Genomic DNA, 27,186 nt, shown 5'->3' with positions numbered 1-27,186 from the left:
AAAACATAACCCTTTTCTTTAACATGCAAGGTGTTCTCACTTAAAACATGTAAACGGGGTCTCAGAGACCCAGCCTGACAAACTGCGGCTTTCAAGGTAAAGTCTCCCCCATGACAGTGAGTTTTTCTCTCAGCAGGGAGGGTAGAATGGTGGTAAAAACACTTGAAGAGTGAAAAAACCATATTCTCACATAAGAACCCGGCACATGTAGATATGCGGGCATGAACTCAGTGCGACATGTAGAGGATGTGTAGCATTGCATACTCCACTCCAATGTGATCCTGGTAGGCAAACTGAAGGGGATCAAGTTCCTGAGGAAACCTGCGGTCTTATCTGACGAAGAAACAGACGCCCCAAAGTCTTCATGAGCTGTGATGTGAGATCCACAGGTCTGTAGTCATAGATCTTGGCTGGATGCCTCGACGTGGGCACCAGTGCAAGACAAGATCCTTTCCACAGCACCTTTTCCATCTGAAGACTCAGGTTAAAGATGCTCTTACTTAGATCAGCCAGTTGGGCATCAGTCCTTCAAGTAGTCCATCCGGACCAGATGCTGTCTCAGCATGAAGTCTCCTCAGTTCAGTCCTCACTTCATCTGCTGTAAAAAGGGTGTCAGGTGTCAACCAATGAGCAGGAGGAGGAGAAATAGCAGTGGATGAGTTGCAGATGAGAAGAGTGGCCAGGTAGGGGGTTCTCCAACTGTATATTTACTAACATTTACCACACCAATACCCGTGGAGACACATTTACATGGTACAAAAACACAGTACCACCTAGTGGCCTGTCTTGCAAACTGCAGCAAACCCCATCTGGACCATGTGCCTTCCCAAAATATAACTCAATGAAGATGAACTGTTTTAAATTCTAACACATCTTTTCCACATGAATTATACTTTTTAGAATTGAGTTCTGCATTCAACTATGACATTGTTTAGTTCTTAAATTGCTTGTCATGTTCACTTTGGGTTTTAAAATATGAACAGCTCACAAAAATTAACAGAAAGTAGATTACAAATGTAAAATTTCTATGATAAGATCAACACATTGTTGTGCCTGTGATTGCTATCAATAAAAGTTAGTGAGTGTTGTCGACTGACCTCCTCTTTGTTGTCCAGCAGCATTTGGTAACCTTCGGCTTTTAAACTGGCATCTCCGGTGTGGAGAACATCACTCTGAGCCAGCTCTGCGCTGGGACCCGGTGTTAACAGCTGCGGCGTGGCCTCTTCATCTACTTGCTCCTCCTGTTCCAGGCCCCTCTCCTCCTCCTCCACTCCCAGACATAGTGTGATGACAGTCGCACAGCTCTTATCATCTTCCTCGTCAGACGCCTGCTCATTCTCCTGCTCTCCTTCCTCTCTGTCCGTCTCTCCATCTGTGTAGTCAGACTCTGAGCAGGCTGTGGAGTACCTGAGGACACAGATCCAGGACCCTTTAGCATTGAGCTTTTAGTCTACAGATCCAGTCTGGAGCTATTAATTGTTATACTGTCCAAATACTAATACTACTAAGACAATATTTTGGCTAATCTTTAAAAGTTTCAAGACTCATTTTTCAGTGTTCATGTTTGGTCTGGTGTTGTTTGTGGGAATCTAACTCTGTCTCTGATTACAGGATACATCCACACGACGAAGAAGCCTTGTACAAAAAAATTCTGTCCACAAGTCTTTATGAGGTGTGGATGGTTGTAGTCCCTGATTGTTGTGGTGATGACATCACGGACCGCGGTGGGTGGAGAGGGGGGCGATTACCTCATCTTTTTTCCACAGATGATTGTCTTTCTCGTCTCCCCGAGCCGGGGTTTTAGAATTTCTCCACTCTGGGACCTGTGTTCAAAAAAATCTGTTTTCATGCTTCTATAACCGGCTCATGTGGATGGTAGGCCAGAAACATCTGATTTAGGTGAATCGGGTTCCTGGTGTGGATGACGGGCCAGAAACATCTGAATTAGGTGAACCAGGTTCCTGGTGTGGATGACAGGTCAGAAACATCTGGTTCAGTTGAACCAGGTTGCTGGTACCCTGATGTCTTTCAACTGTGCCTGAGTATGTAATTATCAGCACCTGGTGCCTTTAGTATATAAAGCCCTGGTCCCACCGCACACAAGTGCCGGGACGGAGCGGAGCGGAGCGGTACGGAGCAGTACGGAATAGAGACCCCGACCGAAATTTTGGGTCGCGTCCCCACTGCAGAGAGGAGCGTGAAAAGTGGGCGGGGCTTATGAGCTCCGCAGAAATGTGACATTATAACAGAAAAGAACGTCGTCAGATGTAGATCTTATGAATCCTCTGTTGTTGTTTAAATTCTCCACTTTGCACTGTTATTTTTTGCAGCGGAAAAAAAAAAAAGTTACTTTTTGCAGCAGTCATTTTTTGCAGCGGAGAGCTGCAGCCACAACTTCCGTGTTTGTTGTGAGAGAGCGAACGCTCGGCCACTTGCCAGCGACTTGGGGCAACTTGCCCCGCACTCGAGCGCTCGGGTGTGGGGCAAGTGGCCGGAGCGTTCCCCCCGGTTGGCTGAGGCACAGACACGGAAGTCTGAGCTTTCTGCTCAAACGCAGGAGCCACTCTACTCCGGCGCTGATCGCGGTCCGGCAGCACAGCGCCGGAACACGGAGGCGCCGAGCTCCGAGCTCCTTTTCATCGCTTCCGCGGTCTGTCCCCACGATAAAGCGCCACTGACAGCGGCTGAACAGAACGCTGACCGCCTCTGGAAAGCGGAGCTGCCGGAGCGCGGTCACCGCCGGAGACGAAAGCTCCAGACTCCGGTGTCCCGGACGCGCATCCACGCCACGGCGAGCGCTATGCTGCAAACAGAAAACTCCAACGCGATGCAAAGTCCCTCCCCCCGGTCTCCTCCTGCCTCAAGTCGCTCACAACAAACACTAAAGTTGAGCAGCAAAGAAAAGAAAATGAAAATAAAAACAACCAGTGCACAGCTGACCACACTGACAGCAGAGGATTCAGCCGGCACATTAAAATATTGAGGGCGTGTCGTAAATCACTGACCAATCAGCAGACAGCAGCTCAAACTCAGACCCGTTCCATGGTCCCCGGCACCCCAACGGAAGGGGAGCGGAAAAGCGGTCGCCTTTGGAGCGGTTTAGACTGCATTCCTGTCGTGACATGCGAATCGGAGCGGTTTAGCCCGGTCTAGGCAGGTACTTTTTGTGCGGTGGGACCGGGGCTAAAGGGACTTGACTTGTGTGCTCTGGTTGTTGGCTTGTCTGCATTTCTCCGTGTGCTTCTGCGTTTGTATGTTTTTGCCTCTGTGTCTCCATTTTTCTGTGCTGCAGCTTCTCGGCTCCTTTGCAGACTTCGCCCTCCCCCCCCTACTGGAAGACTTTTGCTTTGTTTTTGGAGAAGTAAATGACTTAAGTTCCTGAAATGGCAGTGTCAGGAGTCCACCCCTCTCAACCCCCACGTGACAGAACAAACCAACCCTTTTTTGGACTCGGCTGACACCTCGCCTTTTCCAGGCTCAGATCCTCTGCATGCTGCATGCAACTCTTCAGTTTTCCGGTGATCTCATGTGTGATCCACCTGTCCTTGGTTCCTGCTGCTTGGCCCCCGCTCACCCTCCATCCTCTTCAGTGTGCTTAGTCCTTCAAATAAAAGGAGGAGCGGGGGGGCGGTGCCACTATGGCTCCCAGCACTTCACCGAGGAGAGTTTTCAGAACATCGGCCAGAACGACACTGGATTAGCTGCAAAATGTGGGAACTGTAGTAAAATATTCTGATTTATATGCCTTTATATTACTTTTTGAAACACCAGGCTGGTTAGTTTGCAACAGCTGATCTCATGTTTTTTTTGGTTTGTTTGTTTATTGTGAGGTATTGTTCATGTCTGCAAAGTTGTGCTGATAGAGACTGTAGATCAAATGCAGGACTTGCAGAGTCTGAGGTGTGTGTATGACCTTGACAATTGTGAGGTGATCTTTTTATTTATTTCTATGATTAAATAGGGGCTCAGGATATTTTTTTGTCTCCTACTAATTATGGTCATTAGTAGAGGATAATTAACTGATCTGATCTCAGTGTGGCATGCACATAGTTAGTTAAGTGCATAGCCCCTCAGGCTGGTCTGAATAATAATTGATTTTCTGTTAAAACAGCACATTTCTTTGTAAAGAAAATATTCAGCGCAGCTGATGAACATATTCCGACACAATATGTTTTACGAACATTCTGAAACGTCTTCAGGAGCTTCTCCTTCTGGATCACATTCTGGTTGATATTGGTTTGGGTGAACAGCATTTCTCCATAACTTAGTGATAGATAGAATGTAAACAATAGCACATGGTATGAGGAGAGGAAGCACTTCCTCCTCTTCCCAAGATGGGCATGTAGGCAGAGCCTGTCCAGCTCCCTGAAAGACAGCAGATTCTGAATGAGACTCAATGATCAAATATTCAACTGGCTGAAAATCAAGGACAAGCTGGATTTGGGGCAAAAAACTTTGCATACAATGTTTTTGGATCAATAGGAACCATGTGGAAGTGTAGACAAAATTGTGTGATATGACTCCTTTAGACTGTTTAATATTGCACTGACAATAAAACTTTTTTAATGAATTGGCTGATTTAATAATGCTAACATAGGCCCCACATATATCAATATGTGGGGCCTATGTTAGCCCACTTGAGATATATAAAGAAAAAGCACATTGTGTTTGTGCTTGGGCAAAGAGATGAAGTGCACTGCCAGAGAAAGTTGTGTGCTGGATTTACAACACAAGACAAAACCATCTCATATGTGTGCATGATATATGTTAAAAAACACTTACAGTATTCGTTATTGCATTTCAGACAGTCTTTAATTGTGGAGCTTGAGTGTTAAGGTGTTTTAAAAATATTTTGTTGAGTCACCATGTTACATACATCTTGGCAATGTGCAGATTGCCTTGAAGACTATGGCTGTTCATGGCCTGTTTACTGGCATGTTGTTATTTTTGTCTTTTTTATTAAGGTGGTGATACTGAATGTTGGGTTCCACTCAGTGGACTACAAAGTTTGCCAGGAGCCGAAGACCCTGTGAGTTTCAGAGATCTGTTTGTGTGTTTATAACAGTTTAGACGACGGTATGTTAGTGATAGTCATGATGCAGTGTTGTGATGTCATGATAAAGCTACACCGGTATCTCCCTACTAACTGAGATGATTCTTCTGATTTGATATGTGGAGTATATCTTTAATCAAGTTTGTATGGAAGGCAACTGGTTAGAATAGCATCTCCCCATTTTCCAATTGCAAATACGTTATAATTATTATTTTTAACCTGAAATTCAATTACAATTGTGCTCTCAATTAGTAAATTTCCATTACAAATTTACTAACCTTTATTTATATAATGTTGTGATGATCGTATGCGTTTTATTATGTGCGTACAATGTCGTATTAGTATCTTCACATTTATATTTTAGTGCATTGATTATAATATGTTATGTAAAAGCCCAACTATGGACAATAGAAACAATTTAGCAATGGCTATAAACTCTTTGTACAGCACAACCTTTACATTCATACTATTGTTACTCTGTAAAATTGTTTTGTCCCTATTCAAAAAAAAAAAGAAATACAGGGTTCTGTAGTAACAGATGACATGTAACGGATTGCAAATTTAACTGTAATCCATTATAGTACATAAAAAAAGTGTAATCTCGTTGCAGGTATATTGGATTAAAACTGGGATTACTGCGCAGGATTACAATAGAAAATCAGATGGAATAAACTACAACTGCAGCGGTCACATGCGCTGTCCACTGGCTTTGTGACACTTCCTGACGCTTTCAGACTGGCCAGCACTGATGCGTTGCAAAGGAGAGCCCACATGTCCCGATAGGACGCTTGCGGCCGGATATATGCTGGATTGCTGGGGTTCCTGGAGGTCCCTGTGTTTGGCCATTCTTTCCATCGAGGATGTGGAGGACCTCTACATATTGGGATTGACGATAGCAGGTATGCTGCTGATTGAGGCTGGCGGCTTTCTGATCTATCGCAAAGTTGAAAAGACGCAGGCAAGTTGCATTGGGAAGACTGCCTTTTGTCACTGAGGGATTGTGCCGAGCTTTGATAGCTCAGACTCATGTGATAAAGGAACTCAAGAGTACGCAAGTCTTGAACATTTACGCGAAATTTGAACCATCTTGGAGAAGTTTTTAATACTCGGCTGGAAAGCTAAAAAAAAATTGGTTTATGATTTGGAGCAGCACGAAGACCAGAGACACTCAAGGTCGAAAGACAAAGCTGAATCGCCAGTACGAAAACAAATCTAATCTACATTTCGGATTCCCAGACACCCAGTCGTCAAGGCTGGTGTTTTGTCTGCAACTCTCCTGGATGTGAGCGTGGAACGAAGGCTCTGGTTTGTAATTATATCCCATGGCAATTACAATTACAAAATGAATTATCTTGAATCACTTACAATTCAATTCCGATTACCGCAGCGAAAGTTTTTTACAATTATAATTATGATTACGCAATAACTGAAATTACATATCAATTACACTATTACAATTATAATTGACCCCAACCCTGGTGTACAGTACATGATTTTAGGTTTTTTGTCTTAACAACTAGACATGTTACAAGTTTTATTGGTATTGCAAATTGTATTTGTATTTAGATTTTCTGTTTCTTTAGGTAACTGATAATGATTTGACTTGATTCAGTGTCCAGATACACAGTTAACCTCAAAGCACCTGTTCTTAAAAGAGCTTAAGCCAGTAGAAAGTCACCTACAATGTGACTAATATATCAGTGAACAGGACAGTGAAGGACAATGTGTTGTATGCAACACAATATGGGATAAAACCGACTCACTGAAGAATGGAAAATGCTTTATATACTTACCAATCCAAACATAGTTGGAATATCTTCTTCAAAGGGAAGATATTGCACATTGTTTCAAGGTAACCCTATCCCTAATTCTGATTTTTTTGAAGATATTGGAAGTGGTAATTGTACCAAAATCTGAACAAAAATGGAGGCCCTCTTGACTGTACTCATGGATACTCATTAACACTCCACTGTGGTGGAGTGCCTGTATTTAAATAATCACTCTTTGGTATTTGGCCATTATATGGGATTGTAAAGGAGCAGTGTCTTTCAAGTTGAAAAGGATCATGGCACTGTCAATGTATACCTATAAAGAGACATTCCAAAGAGGGGCCTCGCTTCAACCATAAGTGATGCAAGGGAAGCTTTTTGTACAAAACAATCTGTGAGGGGTGTTAAAGGGAAAAAAAATTAAGATAGATGCACACAGCTGTGATGCTTATTGGTACACCAGCAGACTAACGTTTCGGGTCTCAGTCCTTCATCAGACTTGAGATTGAGAGGTGTTAAAGGACCCATGTGTCTGATAAATATTCCACACTTTGACATCATATCTGGCATGTCTCCTGGCCACATGCATAATATACATCTTGGTGCAAGCATGTGGCTGGACAGTGATAACCATGAAAAGCCATATTATATTGGCAATTGAGTGAATGTGTGAGGATCCACACCTCGCTCCAGCACCGGATCCGCCTTCATTGACGCTCCTGCAGGTAATCAACTGATTGATTGCTCCCACATCTTAAACCCTGCAGGGAGGCGGGTCCGGTGCGAGAAGATTATGTCTCTTGGAGGAGTAACAGGAGTGAAGGCATTCCACAACTCCCTCTCCAAGCGTCCTCGCCGTGCAGCACCTCCCTGCTGCCGTCCTTCCGCCTGCGTACTCTGCATCCTGGAGTCTCCACTTCCTCTTCTCCCCGGTCCTGGTTTACAATAAAGCCACTGCTAATTGCACCTGCTCTGCTTCCTGGTCTGCTTCTGGGTTCAAGCCCCACGCACCGGCTCTCGGCCGTAACAGAATGAACTTGATCAATAGCTCTTACCAATTAAGCCTCCTTGCAATATCACAAGAGTGCCCTGATCTCTGCAGCAGAGAAAGTTTTGGAAGGCTTCTTGAATGGCAATAATAATTCTGCCCCAGGTTAATAATTGTCACATTCATGTTCTTATTTTACAAGGACATTATTACACAAGAAGATGTACAAAAATGTGAAAAACTTGTTGTAGACTTTGTCAAACAATTTGAAACACTATGGTAATACCCATGTGTCATTTAATGTGTTCATTTGCCAGAGTGCCAGGAATTGGGGACCTTTGTGGGCCCATTCTGGGCGTATTTTTGAGTCGTATAATGGTGAAATAATGAAAATGTTTCATGGCACACAGTTTTGTTCCATCCACACATAGTGAAACAATTCACATATAGACAAGTATTGCTTTTTATAAGTAATGATGTGTCAAGCTCCGTGTGGGGATAGGTGGACTCAATGGATGCCAGTCAAAGTACAGTCAGGGCACAGTCGGAAATGTCTCACTTGTGGGGTTAATAAATGTTCATATAGTTATGAGAACAGTCAGATGAGGTGCACTGAAAAGATGGGAGAGTATGGAGGACTGGACACACCCTCCTTCGCTGATCTCTTCATACGGGCTGATTGCTCCCTGGCTGGCGGTGAAGTAGATGGAGCTGGAGCTGGTGGAGTCTGCGCGCTCTCTCTGGAGGACATGGCGGCGCCGACGCAGCCGCTGGCTGTCCTCCACCCCCTTCCTGCAGGAAGGAGATGGAGTGTCAGAAGGGAATGAGCTGGAAAGTGTCGGGGGAGACAGGTGGTCAGAAAGGACAGAGGGTATGTCAGGAAGGAAACGGGGAGTGTCAGGAGGAGACAGGGAGAGACAGGGGGGAGTCAGGAGGAGACAGGGAGAGTCAGGAGGAGACAGGGGGAATCAGAAGGAGACAAGAAGAGACAGGAGGGGGTCAGGAGCAGACAGGAGGGAGTCAGGAGGAGACAGGAAGTGTCAGGGGGAGACAGGGAGTCAGGAGGAGACAAGGAGAGTCAGGAGGAGACAGGGAGAGGCAGGAGAGAGTCAGGAGGGAGATTGGGAGTCAGGAGGAGATGGGGGAGGGAGTCAGGAGGAGATGGGAGGGAGTCAGGAGGAAGACAGGGAGAGTCAGGAGGGAGACAGGAAGAGTCAGGAGGGAGGAAGGAGTCAGGAGGAGACAGGGTACGTCAGGAGGTAGACAGGGAGATTCAGTAGGGAGACAGGGAGAGACAGGAAGAGTCAGGAGGGAGGAGACAGGGAGCGACAGAAGGGAGATAGGAAGAGTCAGGAGGGAGACAGGAGGGAGTCAGGAGGGAGGAGGGGACAGGGAGAGACAGGAGGAGACAGGGAGAGGCAGCAGGGAGTCAGGAGGGAGATTGGGAGTCAGGGGGAGATGGGAGGGAGTCAGGAGGAAGACAGGGAGAGTCAGGAGGGAGACAGGAAGAGTCAGGAGGGAGGAGGGAGTCAGCAGGAGACAGGAGGGAGATTGGGAGTCAGGGGGAGATGGGAGGGAGTCAGGAGGAAGACAGGGAGAGTCAGGAGGGAGACAGGAAGAGTCAGGAGGGAGGAGGGAGTCAGCAGGAGACAGGAGGGAGACAGGAAGAGTCAGGAGGGAGGAGGGAGGGAGGAGGAGACAGGGAGAGACAGAAGGAGACAGGGTACATCAGGAGGAAGACAGGAAAATTCCAGAGGGACAGAGAGGGAGTCAGAAGGGAGAAAGGGAGACAGGAGAAGACAGGGAGAGACAGGAGGGAGTCTGGAAGGAGACAGGGAGTCAGGAGGAGGCAGGGAGAGGCCAGAGGGAGATAGGAGGAGACAGTGAGAGAGGGAGGAGGGAGTTGTGAAACTGGTCAATCATATTTCTAGTTGCAAATTGAAATCTCTTGAGATTAAGTGTATGAATAGGATCCTGTGACACAATGCCTCAGGAATCTGTAGGAGTTTCTGTGACCAAAAGATGCCAACAAACCAAGGATGTTCTAAGAAATTCAAATGCTGGAAATACGTGTGGACATGATGGCGCTGGTGTATGTGGCTCGCTGTCTGTTGCATTAATTATTTCTCGTATTTATAGTGTTTTTAATATTTTGCACTCTACAGGGCGAGTCTCTACTGGTTTCACCAACTTCTTCTATATCTCTGAAACAATGTTGGTGATCTTGCTGCATTCAACCGTATTGGGCAAAAACACCTTGCCCCCATGGTCCTGGCTCACCTGTGCCGGACCTCGGCTTTCCTCCCCTGGTGAAAGCGTCGACTGGCAAAGCTGACAACCCGCCAGTGCTTTAAGTTGGCCGGTACGCACCGGTATGCAGTACCAGCATTTTATATTTTTACCCTTCAACGTACCTGGACTTTTTCCTACCATATGGCGCATACCGAAACATTTCATAATGTCTGAACTGTCAGCTGCTACTTTTTTCACACGTTTTAAACTCAGAAGCTTAAACACTGACGCTAATTTATGGATTTTTATGGGTAAATGAGCTTCATGCCAATGATACATGGATGATGCGTTTAGGTGCATCACATAACTGTAAACTCCTTGGCTGCGCTCCAGGTTGACCACTGCTCTTCTCACAATCACAATCAACAAATACTTTATGACCAGAGATGAACCCTCTGTGTTTGTGTATTTTTGCAGTAATTCACTTGCCCTTCCTCCCTCCCTCTCTTTCCCTCCAGTCCAGTCCATAGCCCCACGGAACCAGATTAAAACTTTTTTTTTTTTTCAAAGAAGAAATAACCCTCAATCCCACAGTGAAATTCACGTCCTGTTACAACATGGACACATGTACTTATAGACAAGTGTTTGTACTGTATATGTACAAATGTATTTTTTTCTTTTTAAAAATGGTGGGTTCAGCTTATTTTCTGTGAAGTGTTAAGTGTACTCTGTGGTCTGTGGTCCATATTGATGTGATCATCAACAACATAAACATTGTTTACAATTGCACAGTTAAATCACGCAATACGTTATACAGTATTACTGTACAGGCAGAACATTTTCTAAAAACTCAAATCAATTTGTTTTCAGCAAACTGCACCATGATCCTGTCCTGTCCATTCCCACATGACCCCATGTCAGTTTTCGAATGGACTCACTGCAGCATTTTCTTCACATGCTTAATTTCATCCATTACATGTAATGATGTACAGGCTGATAAAACAAAAGTCCCCACAGGGACAATAAAAGTTTATGAACTTAGTCAGGATGGTGTGTAGTGACATCCACTCTTCTCTCTCTTTCTCCCTCTAATTCTTTCCTTTAATTTTTTGGGTGGAATTATTAAAACTCAGCCAATATTTAAATAAATATGCAATTACTTGCAACATGTACTTGTTTTTTTTTTTTTTTTTATCTCACACTACTATAATAACGCAGCTTGTGGATCCACATGCTGCACAAGGTGCCTTTATTTTACACTGACCACCTGCCGTACAAAATGTCTGTACGTCACTGAATATTATGTTTTTGTCCATATTTTTTATGAGAGACTGATGGCAAGTCACTAAGGGGAGGACCACCACTTATTTTTTCCACTTAAAACACTGGTTATAACCGTCCTCTCTATCAGCAAAATATAGTTATTAGGGATGAGCCGGACACTCGTTTCAGACGAGTATCCGGTACAGATAATGCATTTTTTACGAGTCCAAGCATGATATAAGTGAAACTCGTCAATATCTGTGCTTGTGCTTAAGTAAAATCCTCATTTGGTAACTGACTGTCTTCACACTCTGTGATTGGCTGGTCACACACAGAGCCCGCCCCTCCTGACACACATGTTCTGCAGGCAGCTCGCACACAGAGTGATTTTTGCTCTCTTCAGTACTCCTCAGATTTTCTTCAGCTTCACCTCTATTTCAGTTTGTATGATATTTAATGAGCCATCATCGTCACCTCCTCCATAAAGTCTCTGTATCACTCTACTCTCATTGCCAACTGTGCTGTACGGTCTCACCTCAGAGTACGGTAAAATGGAGGCGGGGTTGTGAACAACGCAGGCATGTAACATCGTTATGCAACAACAGTGGTGTGAAGAATGCGGAAGTTGCAACCCCAGCTCACGGAAACCTCTTTTCTAACTTTATTATATAAATCTGGGATGGCTGTTTTGGAAAAGTATTTCTGTCCATACAGCTCAGTGGACATTTAGACACTTTTTTGAGACCAACTGGTGGCTTGCAATCTTGTGCTCACTTTTACTTTCTTTCTTTTTTTTTTTAAATCAAAGGGCATATCCACCTTATTCCGCCCCGCCCACTTTTACTTCTGTCCCTCACTTCCTGTTGGAAACGCACTTCCGGTTACAGCGAAATCGCATTCATTCCTACGGAGAACTACTGGGAAGACTGGGAAGACTTGCGTCTAAAATATAACATAAGGTAGGTTATTTTGCGTCAAATGTGCTATGATCATGTACACCAACGAGTAAACGATGCATTGCTTGTGTTGATAGTTTGAAAACGACTTTGAGTTGTTTATATAGCCCGTTTGCCGGTCAGATCGCATCCCTTCTGTGTGCTCAGTACGGAGCGACCTCTTCAGTGAGGAGAGCAAAGAACAACAATCTGGAGGATTCTTAAGTGTGGAAACACAATATTCCATATAGAGCTGACTTTATTACAGACTACGCTGTCTAAATCAGAGTGTGTCCAGTGCTAAATGCTGTCATTATAGTGCCGCAGCGCGGAGTTGGTAGTGTTTACAAGACGACAGGCTAACGTTGCTAACTAGTTAGCTTCCAGCGTCTTGCTTAGGAAATTAAGGCATCTGTTAAACAAACCCAGCGACTAAAAACTACCCAAAACATGCTTTGTAAAGATATGCAGCATGTCCATGTCGGGAAATATTTAGCTGTGTAGGAACAGAAATAACCATAAAGCTATTTGCTATTAGCAGACACAACAAAATCAATATGAAATAGCAGATTAACACAAAAAGGCCAATCGAGTAGCAGTAGTAATAAGCAACTATCTAAATACTGTAACAAAATAAACATATGTTGGCTATGTACCATGCAAATGAATAGCTATAGATGACAAATCAAACAAATGTACGTAATTGTATGTAATATTCACACTCATCTAGTAGCCACTAGAAAGATAGAGACAGCTGTTAAATAATTTGATAGCTGTGTTGTTTAAAAGATTTTAATTAACGCTCACTACCATCACCTTAGGCCCATACATTTGATAATGATAATGTGGTCTTTGTCTATTCTAAAACTGAGAAGAGTAAAGCATGAATGTAAAAACTAAAGTACAGCTACTTTATCTCTTATTATACTTTCTGTTGCACCAATAGTCTGTTATATTGTATTTCCATTTGTAAAACTCTGTTTTTCTGACTCTGCTAATTACTTGTCTTTCACTGTCTGTCACAGAAACATGGAGAGAACGACATGGGAGGAGACCACACATTCACTGAGGAGCTCGACAAGCAAAATAATTCACACTTTATATGAGAGGTTAATTCTTTTAATGTACAAATAAACAAAGCCTACATTGGCAACACCACTTGGAAATTGGTTTGTTTTTTTAATAATCTGTTCATGTACATTATGACCTTTCATTGTAAATGGCAATAACAGGTTATTAAAACAGGTTAATAGAGAAAGTCCTGTTGAAACATTAATGGTAACATATCATTGTAACAAAGTATTTACAAATATTTACAATTATTAACAACTAATCTTCTTCATGAATCATGAATCCCCACGTAAGTTGCATACAGCGGCGCAAATTCTCAAGATTTTGTCAAATTTGGGAGCCAGGTTAATCGGTACAGTCTGTGAAATGACTCTGAAGTTTTTCATACGGCGGATGACCTGTTCCACATGGACAGGAGGAAGTGAAGGTGTTTCTTCTTCATGGGTATCGTCTTCCACAGCACAGGTGGCAGATGCAGCTGAAGACACAGACAAATTCAATTAGTTTTTAAGAAATTATACAACGTTCAACATTTTTTTATTTTTTTTTACTAGAGGTGGGTAAGGTAGAGTATAAAAATCTATACTTAAGTGTAACGTTATTACAAAACTATAGTCGCGGTTACTCACTGTGATACCACCACCAAAGCAAGAAAAACAATAATTTTGGAAGCAGCGCAAGACACAGAAGTGGTTTTATATTGTCAAAATAAAGCTTATTAACAAAAATGTTGACAGTTGAAAAATATTATTCAAATGCATTACAGGTATATTACTTTAGGGTGTCAGAAAATGACTCATAAACGTACAAGTTTATGAACATGTTGCTCAAGTTAACTGTAGCGAGCTAGTGTGAATGTAGCTAGCTAACAGTGTACTGCCCACCTCTGGTTTTCATAGTTTAACAAAATGTTACATAAAACACATCACATAGTTACTTAACATAATTTTAACAAATCAAAGAATGAAGTTATTGTTTTTGATTCGAGATCAGGCCTCGCCAAACGGGTTGTTTAAAGTCGATATCAACTTACGTGATGGTCTCACAAGCACCCGACGAGGTTTCTTCAGAGGAGTGACGTAGCCCAACCATTTTTCCGGGTAAGGATGTTCAGGTGGAGGTTTACCATCCACAAAGTGAAAAGAGCAGACGAAAAGTAACTTCGGCGGATTCTTTAAATGCAGTGCCTTCAGCCAAGTTCGCCGATCCTCGTCCTTGGTAGGGGGACGGTGCAAGGTAAACAAAGGACCACAACACGCAGACCTCTTCATTTGATGCTCATAACAAAGCTGCGACAGAGTTAGCTTCCTTTTTATCCAGCTATTGTGACAACCACGCACTGCGCAATTAACGCCGGCCATCTCTGATAGCTTTAAATTAGCTTAAAAGTACCTTAAAATTGGAAACAATTCAAGAGACTGGTATCGCAAATCAAGTAGCACGGGGCTAAACCGGAAGTGTGATTACGCGCATGGCGGCGCCCATGCAAACTTCCGGAATAAGGTCAATACTACACATTTAGGAGTGCCGTGACTCACCAAACACACCAAAAAAGCAGAAGAAGACAGAGGACATACAACTTTATAAGCTCATAAACCTTTATATAATTCTAGTTTTATATGTCTATGGCCATGCTCTTCCTCCTGTTAGCGTCATGTAGCTTATGCAGCTCCACTGGAGCTTAAGCCCCGTCTCCACCGCACAGAAAGTACCAGCCTAGACGGGTTTAAACCGCTCCGGCTCGCGTCTCACGACATGTAAAGCAGCCTAAACCGCTCTAGACCGCTCCAAAGGCGACCGCTTTTCCGCTACCCATCCGTTGGGGTGCCGGGGACCATGGAACGGGTCTGAGGTTGAGCTGCTGTCTGCTGATTGGTCAGTGATTTACCACACGCCCTCAATATTTTAATGTGCTGGCTGGATGAAGCCTCTGCTGTCAGTGTGGTCAGCTGTGCTCTGGTTGTTTTTATTTTCATTTTCTTTTCTTTGCTGCTCAACTTTAGTGTTTGTTGTGAAAGAGCGGACTTGAGGCAGGGGGAGACCGGGGGGAGGGACTTTGCATCGCGTTGGAGTTTTCTGTTTGCAGCATAGCGCTGGCCGTGGCGCTGATGTGCGTCCGTGACACCGGAGTCTGGAGCTTTGGGCTCCGGCGCTGACCGCTCCGCTTTCCAGAGGCGGTCAGCGTTCTGTTCAGCCGCGGTCAGTGGCGCTTTATCGCGGGGACAGACCGCGGAAGCGATGAAAAGTAGCTCGGAGCTCGGCGGCGCGGCGCTGCGCTGTGGCGCCGGAGTGGAAAACCTCCTGGGTTTAAGCAGAAAGCTCAGACTCCCGTGTCTGTGCCTCAGCCAACCGGGGGGAACGCTCCGGCCACTTGCCCCGCACCCGAGCGCTCGAGTGCGGGACACGTCGCCGGCAAGCGGCCGAGCAACTCGCTCTCTGAAAAAAAACACGGAAGTTGCGCTGCAGCTCTCCACTGCAAAAAATGACTGCTGCAAAAAATAACTTCTTTTTTTTCCGCTGCAAAAAAAAACAGTGCAAAGTGGAGAATTTAAACAACAACAGAGGATTCATAAGATCTACATCTGACGACGTTCTTTTCTGTTATAATGTCACATTTCTGCGGAGCTCATAAGCCCCGCCCACTTTTCATGCTCCTCTCTGCTGTGGAGACACGACCCAAAATTTCGGTCGGGGTTGTGCTTCCGAACTGCTCCGTACCACTCCGCTCCGTCCCGGCACTTGTGTGCGGTGGAGACGGGGCTTTATAGTCCCTGATTGTTGTGGTTATTTTATGACATCACGGACCGCGGCGGGGGAAAGAAGGGGTCCAATTACTTTTTTAGAACAAAAAAACTGTCCTAAAAAAATTTTTTCTCACTTATAAACAGCACCTCATGTGGAAGACAGACCAAAAACAACACGTTTAGGTTTACCGTTGTCATGGTATGGAGGGTCCCTCAGTCTTCTCGCCAGCGCATTTAAGCATAAGTTGACCCTGTTATTAGGGCCATTACGCTCTTTCACTTTGCATAACGGTGGTAACATAAGCGCTTTTATGGGAGCTGCTGGTGCGTACAGTGTTTTCTCTATATTCACTTAGGAGTGGCAGGCCGTCATTCCTAGGTCCTTGCTGCTGCACCTTCAAATGTCTCTCGATGTTCCTTTTCTTTAATGCAAATACACCACTGCCACAAGTCTTCGCCTTCGCAGCAGAGTCCTGCACTGGGTCAGATACTTGCCCTCCAATAGGGCGAGTATCCGATTTTCTTTCTTTTTTTTAATTAAGAAAAACATTTTTAAATACAATACAGTCATTCCTATGTGCTTTTACAGAGAAAATAGAAAAACCCAACATATCCACATGAGCAAGCAGGTTTATTTGTGACTGTGGAAAGGAAAAACTCCCTCCAACAGGGAGAAACCAGACTCAGAGGTGGCGGCATTCTGCGGACTGGTTGGGGTGAGAGGATAGAGGAGATGATAGGATAGGAAAGACAGAGAGATAGACTGGGTGGGGCGATACCCTTGTTCGTGCTACATATATTTCTTTTTTCTTTTTTTTACAGTAATCACGCTGATCCAAATATTTTCCAACTATTATGAGATTAAACCAGCCTGAGCAGTACTATCTAGACAGTCACATGATTTTTTTAGATTAAACCAGCAGTTCTGTCTAGATAGTAACATGATTTTCTAGCAAAAGTATCAATTAGCAGGTAGGCAAAAAAAACAAAACAACAAAAAGCAAAACAACAACGATAACAAAAGCAAAAACAAAACGACACAAAATAAAGAACAAAAACATGACTTTGATAATTGAATGAACAATAACAGAAAATAAGAAAAATCAGCAGCAAATCTCATCGATGAGGAGTGGAAGTGTGTGTGTGTGTGTGTGTGTGTGTGTGTGTGTGTGTGTGTGTGTGTGTGTGTGTGTGTGTGTGTGGTTTGTCTACTGGGTGTGATTAGAACTGTTGTGGGGGGCCCCGCAGTACATCCCCGAGGCCACAAGGGCCAGACGCACAAAAAGTACCGGCCTAGACGGGTTTAAACCGCTCCGGCTCGCGTCTCACGACATGTAATGCAGTCTAAACCGCTCTAGACCGCTCCAAAGGCGACCGCTTTTCTGCTACCCATCCGTTGGGGTGCCGGGGACCATGGAACGGGTCTGAGCTTGAGCTGCTGTCTGCTGATTGGTCAGTGATTTACGTCATTCTCGGAAGTCCCGCCTCTACACACGGCAACACACGGGTTTCATTTCACAAGATGGCGAAAGAAAATACGTGGACCGGTGGTCCAGCTCTTCCTCTCCATTATAGGAGAGGAGGGGGTCCAGCAGGAGCTTGACGGGGCGGTGCGGAATGAAAATATATTTCGAGTGGTGGTGGAACGGATGGCGGCACATGGCTTCGTCCGCACGCCAGCGCAATGTTGCTGCAAGCTAAAGAAGCTGCGCCGGGTGAAGGACCACAATGGCAGGAGTGGATCCCAGCGGAAGCACTGGCGGTGGTATGAAGCCATGGATGCCATTTATGGCCACCGACCGGCGAGTCAGGGACGTGAAGACGGCGTGGACACGGCAACGGCGCTGATGGAGGAGAATGGTGAGTTGAATGCTCCAAAATGTGCTGACAACCTCTGCTCACTAGTTAATAAACCCGTGTGACTATGCATTCATCCGCGGCTTTCCTCAGAGCCTTTCTTTTAACAATTGCATTGAAAACAATGCCAAATGCTGTTTGTTTTGGTTAGCTTCAGCCGCTAGCGCGGTCTTAACGCTAGCCTGTCGTGTATTTAGCATGTGGGCTATGCTACATTTCAGGAAGTGGGAGTATGGGAGAGCCAGCGTCCACCTCCATCAGTGACGCCGGAGCCGCCCGCCATCTGTCCCCGACGCCGGCCGTTCCATCCCCCTCCCCGTCAGCTCCATCCCCCTCCCCGTCTGCTCCAAATAGTGTACATAGTTGTGATTGTAAATAGTTGTTATTGTGTTGTTAATACAATTTTGATTTTCCATACGTGTTTGTGTTCATTGAATCAATACCAGCACAGAAGTAGCAACTTTCCATATCATGCCATTAATACAGATATGGCACTGTGCCAACAGTGAAACTGACATGTCCTTTATTTGTGATGCTGAATATGTTAAGTAAAGGTAAGTGTATTAATTTAATCAAATCTTGCACTTTGCTCCATAGGATATTGTTCCCCCCCCATTATGTGAAACACATTTATTATAATTATATTGACTATACATACCAAGTCCATATGTGCAGAATGAAACGAATGCCCTTATAATGGCTCCTGAGCATGGTGTTAGCCAGTGTCAATGTAAATATTGGAATATTCTGTGTAGTAACTATAAGCTGAAATATTACAAGCTGTCTTCAGAAAGGATAAACACTTTAAATAAGGAGGGACAACCAGGAGGCAACTGTGGTTGGAACATATATATACAGGAACTATTTACAGGAACTATGTACATTGCAGGAGGTCTTTATGCATTACAGCCTCTCTGACGTCCTGCCATCCTCATCTGCACCCGGAGCCAGTGCCTCTGCAGGCTGGTCTGCTGCAGCTGCTGGTGTGTCCCACTGGTCGCTGTAGTCTCCATGGGACTCACAGGTTGTGCAGAGCACCACACCACCACCATCGACTTCACCAGGCTGATCACTGTCGTTCCTCTTAAGAAGGCAGCAACAACATGAGCTGAAACACATACAGAGCACATATTTTCATATCATAACAACATATTATAAGCTGTACACACATGCTACATGTTTGAATACACAACTACTCCAATTTGCTTTGTACAATTACAATACAACAAACACTTGGTCGAATGATGTGGAGGACAACACGCGCAATGGACAAAACACGTGAAAATGACGCTGATGCACGGACATGACTACAAAGAAACATGGAACAACAAACATGCACAACTTGTGGACGAGCCACAATGGTCACAACAACCTCATTCTTTAGATTATCAGGTAATGACTGTAAAAACAGGAGCCATCGTGCTATAATCAGGTAATGAAACTAGTCACATGTCATGAATATTTCACTTTTGTGAATTGTAGCGGCAACTCTATGAACTCACTACGTTTATCACGAGGTCATATTACACTTCATAAGCTGTGTCTGGCTCACATTAAAGGTTAAACATGTATTATAGCACCAGTTACATTGTTGGAAAGTCACAGAGAATGTGTGTTTGTCGTGAGGCTGCTTACCCTGTTGCGTCTCCTTCTTCTCCTGTCCACCGCTTGCGTCGGGAACGCTATCGACCGCAACAATGTCATTCGTCTCCTGTGTGCGCGCAGCACTGCTTCCTCCAGCAAAACGTGTTCTTGCACGTAAAACAACAACCATGCAAGCACAGCAACGACCACCACTTATCCTCCATGTTGCTCCGAGCTTTTCCCACAATCCTTTGCCGCGCTTCGTTCTTGCGTGATGACGTCACCCCCTGCGTCGTTACGCGGCGCTCAACATCCCGCCCACTTTTTACGCTCCTCTCTGCAGTGGAGACGCGATCCAAAATTTCGGTCGGGGTTAGTGCTTCCGAACTGCTCCGAACCGCTCCGCTCCACCCCGGCACTTGTGTGCGGTGGAGACGGGGCTAAAGAGCCATTTGGTCCCGTTTCCCACTGAACACAATACCCAGAGACACATTATATTTTGACACTCCCACAGGCGGACTATGCCAGGAGGAGACTACACACAAAACCTTCTTCACTGCTGGTTGCCAACTTACAACTAATAAACTAAACTACATGAACTAAGCAACAAAAACACAACACCAATTATTACCAACACTACAAACCTAACATAACCCCCAATAATTACATTTAAAATATGACAAACAGAAACTCAAACAGAAACTCCCATAATGCATTGCAGCTATCAGCTCCTTTATTGCTACACATTATTAAAATGGAAGATATATGTGGGAGATCTGGGGTTTTTAGAACCATGAGTGTGAGTGGTGTGGCTTTCAATATCCTTTAGTTGTTGTATAATTCACTAGAATTTGCCGTTGCTCTCAACAAGTCTGCAATGAAGCCTCCTGGAATTGTTGGCACTCCGCAGCGCAGCAGTTTTCCTGTGAAAGGTACAGGAAGCTCCCAGCTTCAGATACTAGTTGAGCCGCTGTCATGACCTGCAGCCACAATTCTACGTTCTTCATGCCATTATTGTTGCGTAATGATGTTACGTCGCTGTGTCGTTCACGTCCCGCCTACATTTTACCCCACTCTTTTGTAGCGGGACTGTGCTCTGGGTGCGCTTTGCCTCCTTACGTCCTGCTCCGGGATGAACTGCAGTGGGACAGAGGCTCAAGGAGCCGCAGTGGAGGGACGAAAGAGCTGCATACGGCTCCGGAGCCGCGGGTTGCCGACCCCTGATCTAGACAATAACATGATTTTCTAGATTAAACCAGCCTGAGCAATTCTATCTAGACAGTAACATCATTTTCTAGCAAGAGTATAAATTAGCAGGTAGGCAAAACAACAACAACAACAAAACAAAAAGCAAAACAACAACAATGATAACAAAAGCAAAAACAAAATGACACAAAACAAAGAACAAAAACATGATTTTGATAATTGAAAGAACGTGTGTGTGTGGTTTGTCCACTGGGTGTAATTGGAACTGTTGTGGGGGGACCCGCAGCACCACCCCAGGGCCCGAGGCCAATTTACAAACCAGTGAATTGTCAACAATAAATACACACAATAAATTCACGTAGCCTTCCCATGTTCCTTCTTCGGGCTGTGCCCAGCCAGGACAGGTGGGCGACCTGGTCACCAGGTGCTCACTAGCGATCACCACCCCAGGGCCAGGCTCCAGGGATGAGTCCCAGTGTTGAGCCATAAACAAAGCTCTGTTACCTGTCAGTCTACGTCCTCACCCTCATGCACTTCTGGTAATGACTAAAAGAATGAGATCACGGGTACAAGCGGCCAAAATGAGTTTTACCTGCAGGGTGGCAGGCACCATTCTTTGTAATAGTGAGTTTGAAAAGCTCAGCCATCAGGAAGTGCTGTTTAACTCATCTGTACGTGTTCCACTCAGCCTGAAACTTTACATACTTGATCACAGTCGACCCTCATCACATTCATAGTCCACAATACACTGTTAATCACAGCGCCACCTAGGGGACATGCTTCAAAATGATGACCACCTGTTCAATTCTGTTTGTAGCTTTAATTTTCCTTTGGTTATTGAGTTTTCACTGTATTTCCACACAAGGAAACTATCTCTTTTTTAAAAAGGATCCTTTTGTTTTTGAGTGAATTGTGTTGAAAGTAAGGTTCTCACTTTATTTAATCCCAAGGAATTCATCTTTGTTTTGTTAACCAGGTGTAAAGGTTGTCACTTTATAAATCCCATAGGGGATTTAACTTTCTGTGGTTCAGATTTGAAGTTGCACTTTATTCCCAATAGGGAAATGTTTTGCTCTTTTTTCAATTAAAAGGGAAGTACTTACTGCATAATTAATTCTAGTGTCATTATTTTTTTCATTAACAAAAAAAAAATCTAAATGCGGTGAAAAAAAATATGTCAGGATTTTCTTCTGAGCCCAAAGTGAGCAACTCCCCCCCCCCCACCCACCAGCATCACCACCTGCACCCCCATCAGATCCACTACAGAAGTAAGAAGTGTTTGTGGATGAGGATTATGGCCCATGCAGTCTCACTCACTTGACATCCTGGATGATTTGCAGGGCGATGTCCTGTAGGCCTCCTCTCAACTCTGCCACCTCGGAGCGCAGGGAGGAGACGCAGCTCAGGACTTGGTCCAGTTGGTTCCTCAGCTCCAGCTGATGCTCTGGGGACAGACCGTGCACCACAGCCTCCACTGCGGCCAGAGCCTGGGCCTGGGCCTCGCCCTCTGTAGGAGGTCACAGATGAACAAGGAACCAACCTTCATCATTTTGGACTTTTAGTCACTTTTCTACTTCTGTCCCCCATATCATTGAAATGTGACCACGGTGAATTGTGATCAATACAAAAAGATCTATCTGCACATGATATCTGAGCATTTTAAGATCATTTTTTTCAGATAACACTCCCATATGCACTCAGGCTACATCTGCACAACGAGAAATACAATCTTTTTTCTCCCCAGCCTTCTCCAAAAAAAACCCATGCCAGGACTTTAGGAGTGCCGTGACTCACCAAACACAACAAAAAAGCAGAAGAAGACAGAAGACATACAACTTTATTAGCTCATAAAACTTGTTATAATTCTAGTTTTATATGTCTATGGCCACACTCTTCCTCCTGTTAGCATCATGTAGCTTATGCAGCTCCACTGGAGCTTATTGTTGTGGTTATTTGATGACATCACGGACCGCGGCGGGCGAAAGAAGGGGTCCAATTACTTTTTTCCACAGAAGATCGTTTTTGACGACTTTGGGGGGGGTGGGGAGGGACAAACATATTTTTACTTTAGAACAAAAAACCTGTTTAAAAAAAATGTTTTCACACTTATAAAACCACCTCATGTGGAAGACGGACCAAAAACAACACGTTTAGGTTAATCGTTTTCATGGTATGGACGGCCCCTCAGTCTTCTCGCCAGCGCATTTCAGCATAAGTTGACCCTGTTATTAGGGCCATTACGTTTTTTCACTTTGCATAACGGTGGTAACATAAGCGCTTTTATGGGGGCTGCTGGTGCGTACAGTGTTTCCTCTATATTCACTTAGGAGTGGCAGGCCGTCATTCCTTTTATGTGAAAGACCAACACAAAGTGTCACACAATTGTGAAGTGCAAAGAAAATTCTACATGACTTAAAACATTTTTCACAAAAAAAAAAAAAAAAATCACAAATAAAACACTCCCCCTTGAACTGCAACCTTATCGTGGTGGGGGAGTTTGAGCACCCGAATGACCCTCGGAGCTATGTTGCCGGGGGGCTTGCCCCCCCAGTAGGGTCTCCCAAGGCAAACAGGTCCGAGGCGACGGGTCAGACTAAAAGCAGTTCACAAGACCCCATGGACACACTCACGAGGAGCAAGGTGACGTCGCCCGGTTTGGCGCAGCCGGGGCCACACCCTGGAGCCAGGCCCGGGGTGGAGGCTCGCATGCGAGCGCCTGGTGGCCGCGTTCTTGCCCGCGGGACTCGGCCGGGCTCAGCCCGAAGGGACGACGCGGGCCCCTCTTCCTCATCCTCCTGTGGACCCACCACCCACAGAGGCTGCCGTAGGGGTCGGGTGCAGTGTGGATTGGGTGGCAGTCGACGGCAGGGGCCTCGACGACCCGATCCCCGGACACGGACTCTGGCTTTTGGGACATGGAATGTGACCTCGCTGGGGGGGAAGGAGCCCGAGCTTGTGAGGGAGGTTGAGAGATACCGGCTAGATATAGTCGGGCTCACCTCCACTCACAGCTTGGACTCTGGAACCCAGCTCCTCGACAGGGGCTGGATACTCCACTTCTCTGGAGTTGCCCGCAGTGTAAGGCGGCGGGCTGGAGTGGGCTTGCTTATTGCCCCACAGCTCAGCCGCCATGTGTTGGAGTTCACCCCGGTGAACGAGAGGGTTGCGTCACTACGCCTACAAGTAGGGGACAGGTCTCTGACTGTTGTCTCGGCCTATGCACCGAACAGCAGCTCAGAGTACCCAACCTTCTTGGAGTCCCTGGGAGGGGTGCTGGATAGTGCCCCAACTGGGGACTCCATTGTTCTCCTGGGGGACTTCAACGCCCACGTGGGCAATGACAGCGAGACTTGGAAGGGGGTGATTGGGAGGAACGGCCTCCCCGATCTGAACCCGAGTGGTGTTCTGTTATTGGACTTCTGTGCCAGTCACAGCTTGTCCATAACGAACACCATGTTCGAGCACAGGGGTGTCCATAAGTGCACATGGCACCAGGACACCCTAGGCCGGAGGTCAATGATAGACTTTGTGGTCGTGTCATCTGATCTCTGGCCGCGTGTCTTGGACACTCGGGTAAAGAGAGGGGCAGAGCTGTCAACTGATCACCACCTGGTGGTGAGTTGGATGCGCTGGACTGGGAGGAGGCCGGATAGACTCGGCAGGCCCAAACGTGTTGTGAGGGTCTGCTGGGAACATCTGGCCGAGCCCTCCGTCCGCGCAGCCTTCAACTCCCACCTCCGGGAGAGCTTCTCACAGATCCCGAGGGAGGTTGGAGACATTGAGTCCGAGTGGACCATGTTCTCCACTTCCATTGTCGAAGCTGCTGCTCGGAGCTGTGGCCGCAGGGTCTCTGGCGCCTGTCGTGGCGGCAATCCCCGAACCCGGTGGTGGACACCGGAAGTAAGGGATGCCGTCAAGCTGAAGAAGGAGTCCTACCGGGCACTGTTAGCTCATAGGACTCCCGAGGCAATCGACAGGTACCGGCAGGCCAAGCGAGCCGCAGCCCGGGCTGTGGTGGAGGCAAAAACTCGGGTCTGGGAGGAGTTCGGAGAGGCCATGGAGGAGGACTTTCAGTCGGCCTCGAGGAAATTCTGGCAAACTGTCCGGCGCCTCAGGCGGGGGAAGCAGTTCTCCACCAACACTGTTTACAGTGGAAGTGGGGAGCTGTTGACCTCAACTGGGGACATTGTTGGGCGGTGGAAGGAATACTTCGAGGACCTCCTCAATCCCACCACCACGTCTTCCATTGAGGAAGCAGAGACTGGGTTCTCAGAGGTGGACTCGTCCATCTCCCAAGCTGAAGTCACCGAGGTTGTTGTGAAGCTCCTCGGTGGCAAGGCACCGGGAGTGGATGAGATTCGCCCAGAGTTCCTTAAGTCTCTGGATGTGCAGGGACTGTCGTGGCTGACTCGTCTCTGCAACATCGCGTGGCGGGCGGGGACAGTACCTCTGGACTGGCAGACCGGGGTGGTGGTCCCTCTCTTTAAGAAGGGGGATCGGAGGGTGTGTTCCAACTACAGAGGGATCACACTCCTCAGCCTCCCCGGGAAAGTCTATTCCAGGGTACTGGAGAGGAGGGTCCGGCCGTTAGTCGAACCTCGGATCCAAGAGGAACAATGCGGTTTTCGTCCTGGTCGTGGAACACTGGACCAGCTCTATACCCTCCACCAGGTGCTTGAGGGTTCGTGGGAGTTCGCCCAACCAGTCCACATGTGTTTTGTGGATCTGGAGAAGGCGTTCGACCGCGTCCCCCGAGATGTCCTGTGGGGGGTGCTCCGGGAGTACGGAGTCCGGGGTCCCTTGTTGAGGGCTGTTCGGTCCTTGTATTCCCGGAGCAGGAGTCTGGTTCGCATTGCCGGCAGTAAGTCGGACCTGTTCCCTGTGCACGTTGGCCTCCGGCAGGGGTGTCCTTTGTCACCGGTTCTGTTCATCATTTATATGGACAGAATTTCTAGGCACAGCCGGGGGCCGGAGGGGGTCCGGCTTGGGGACCACAGAATCTCATCTCTGCTATTTGCGGATGATGTGGTTCTGTTGGCCCCATCAAGCCTGGATCTCCAGCGTGCACTGACACGGTTCGCAGCCGAGTGTGAAGCAGCTGGGATGAGGATCAGCACCTCTAAATCCGAGGCCATGGTTCTCGACCGGAAAAAGGTGGCTTGCCCCCTCCAGGTCGGTGGAGTGCCCTTGTCCCAAGTGGAGGAGTTTAAGTATCTTGGGGTCTTGTTCACGAGTGGGGGAAAGATGGAGCGTGAGATCGACAGGCGGATCGGTGCAGCGTCTGCAGTTATGCGGACGTTGTATCGGTCCGTCGTGGTGAAGAAGGAGCTGAGCCAAAAAGCGAAGCTCTCGATTTACCGGTCGATCTTCGTTCCTACCCTCACCTATGGTCATGAACTATGGGTCATGGCCGAAAGAACGAGATCCCGGATACAAGCGGCTGAAATGAGCTTCCTCCGTAGGGTGGCTGGGCGTACCCTTAGAGATAGGGTGAGGAGCTCAGTCACCAGGGAGGAGCTCGGAGTAGAGCCGCTGCTCCTCCACATCGAGAGGAGCCAGCTGAGGTGGCTCGGGCATCTATTTCGGATGGCCCCCGGACGCCTCCCGAGGGAGGTGTTTCGGGCATGTCCCTCCGGTAGGAGGCCTCGGGGCAGACCCAGGACACGCTGGAGGGACTATGTCTCTCGGCTGGCCTGGGAACGCCTTGGGGTGCCACCGGAGGAGCTGGAGGAAGTGTCTGGGGCGAGGGAAGCCTGGGCAACTCTGCTCAGACTGCTGCCTCCGCGACCCGGCCCCGGATAAAGCGGTAGCCAATGGATGGATGAATGGATGGAGGCCGTCATTCCTAAATCCTTGCGGCCACACCTTCAAATGTCTCTCTATGTTCCTTTTCTTTAATTGATGCAAATACACCACTGCCACAAGTTTTTGCCTTCACAGCAGAGTCCTGCACTGGGTCAGATACTCGCCCTCCAATAGGGGCGGGGATGCACAGCCAGTATTTCTTTTTTTTCCTTTTTTTTTTTAAATTAAGACAAACATTTTTAATACAATACAGTCATTCCTATGTGCTTTTACAGAGAAAATAGTAAAGCCCAACATATCCACAGGAGCAAGCAGGTTTATTTGCGACTGTGGAAAGGAAAAACTCCCTCCAACAGGGAGAACCCTTTGCAGAAACCAGACTCAGAGGTGGCGGCATTCTGCGGACCAGTTGTTGGGGTGAGAGGATAGAGGAGATGATAGGATAGGAAAGACAGAGAGATAGACTGGGTGGGGCGATATCCTTGTTCGTGCTACATATATTTCTTTTTTCTTTTTTTTACAGTAATCACGCTGATCCAAATATTTTCCAACTATTATGAGATTAAACCAGCCTGAGAAGTACTATCTAGACAGTCACATGATTTTTTTTAGATTAAACCAGCAGTTCTGTCTAGATAGTAACATGATTTTCTAGCAAAAGTATCAATTAGCAGGTGGG

General features: G+C 46.3%; 1 protein-coding gene across 1 annotated transcript; it reads right to left on the bottom strand.

Moving 5' to 3' along the window:
- Window positions 1–227: 227 nt before the first annotated feature.
- On the bottom strand, window positions 228–22,289 carry LOC308143599 (regulator of microtubule dynamics protein 3-like; the record flags this gene model as incomplete). Its single annotated transcript, XM_080514461.1, has 5 exons — window positions 228–293; window positions 1,098–1,407; window positions 8,459–8,602; window positions 22,020–22,209; window positions 22,277–22,289. 5 exons carry the CDS (start codon window positions 22,287–22,289, stop codon window positions 228–230), a joined length of 723 nt encoding a protein of 240 aa, XP_080370587.1.
- Between the last annotated feature and the right edge of the window lie 4,897 nt (window positions 22,290–27,186).

The sequence above is a fragment of the Blennius ocellaris genome (genome assembly GCF_963422515.1).
Source record: "Blennius ocellaris genome assembly, chromosome: 18".
NCBI classification, from domain to species: domain Eukaryota; kingdom Metazoa; phylum Chordata; class Actinopteri; order Blenniiformes; family Blenniidae; genus Blennius; species Blennius ocellaris.
The sequence above is the reverse complement of the archived record's forward strand: the minus strand, read 5'-3'. Positions and strand labels throughout refer to the sequence as shown.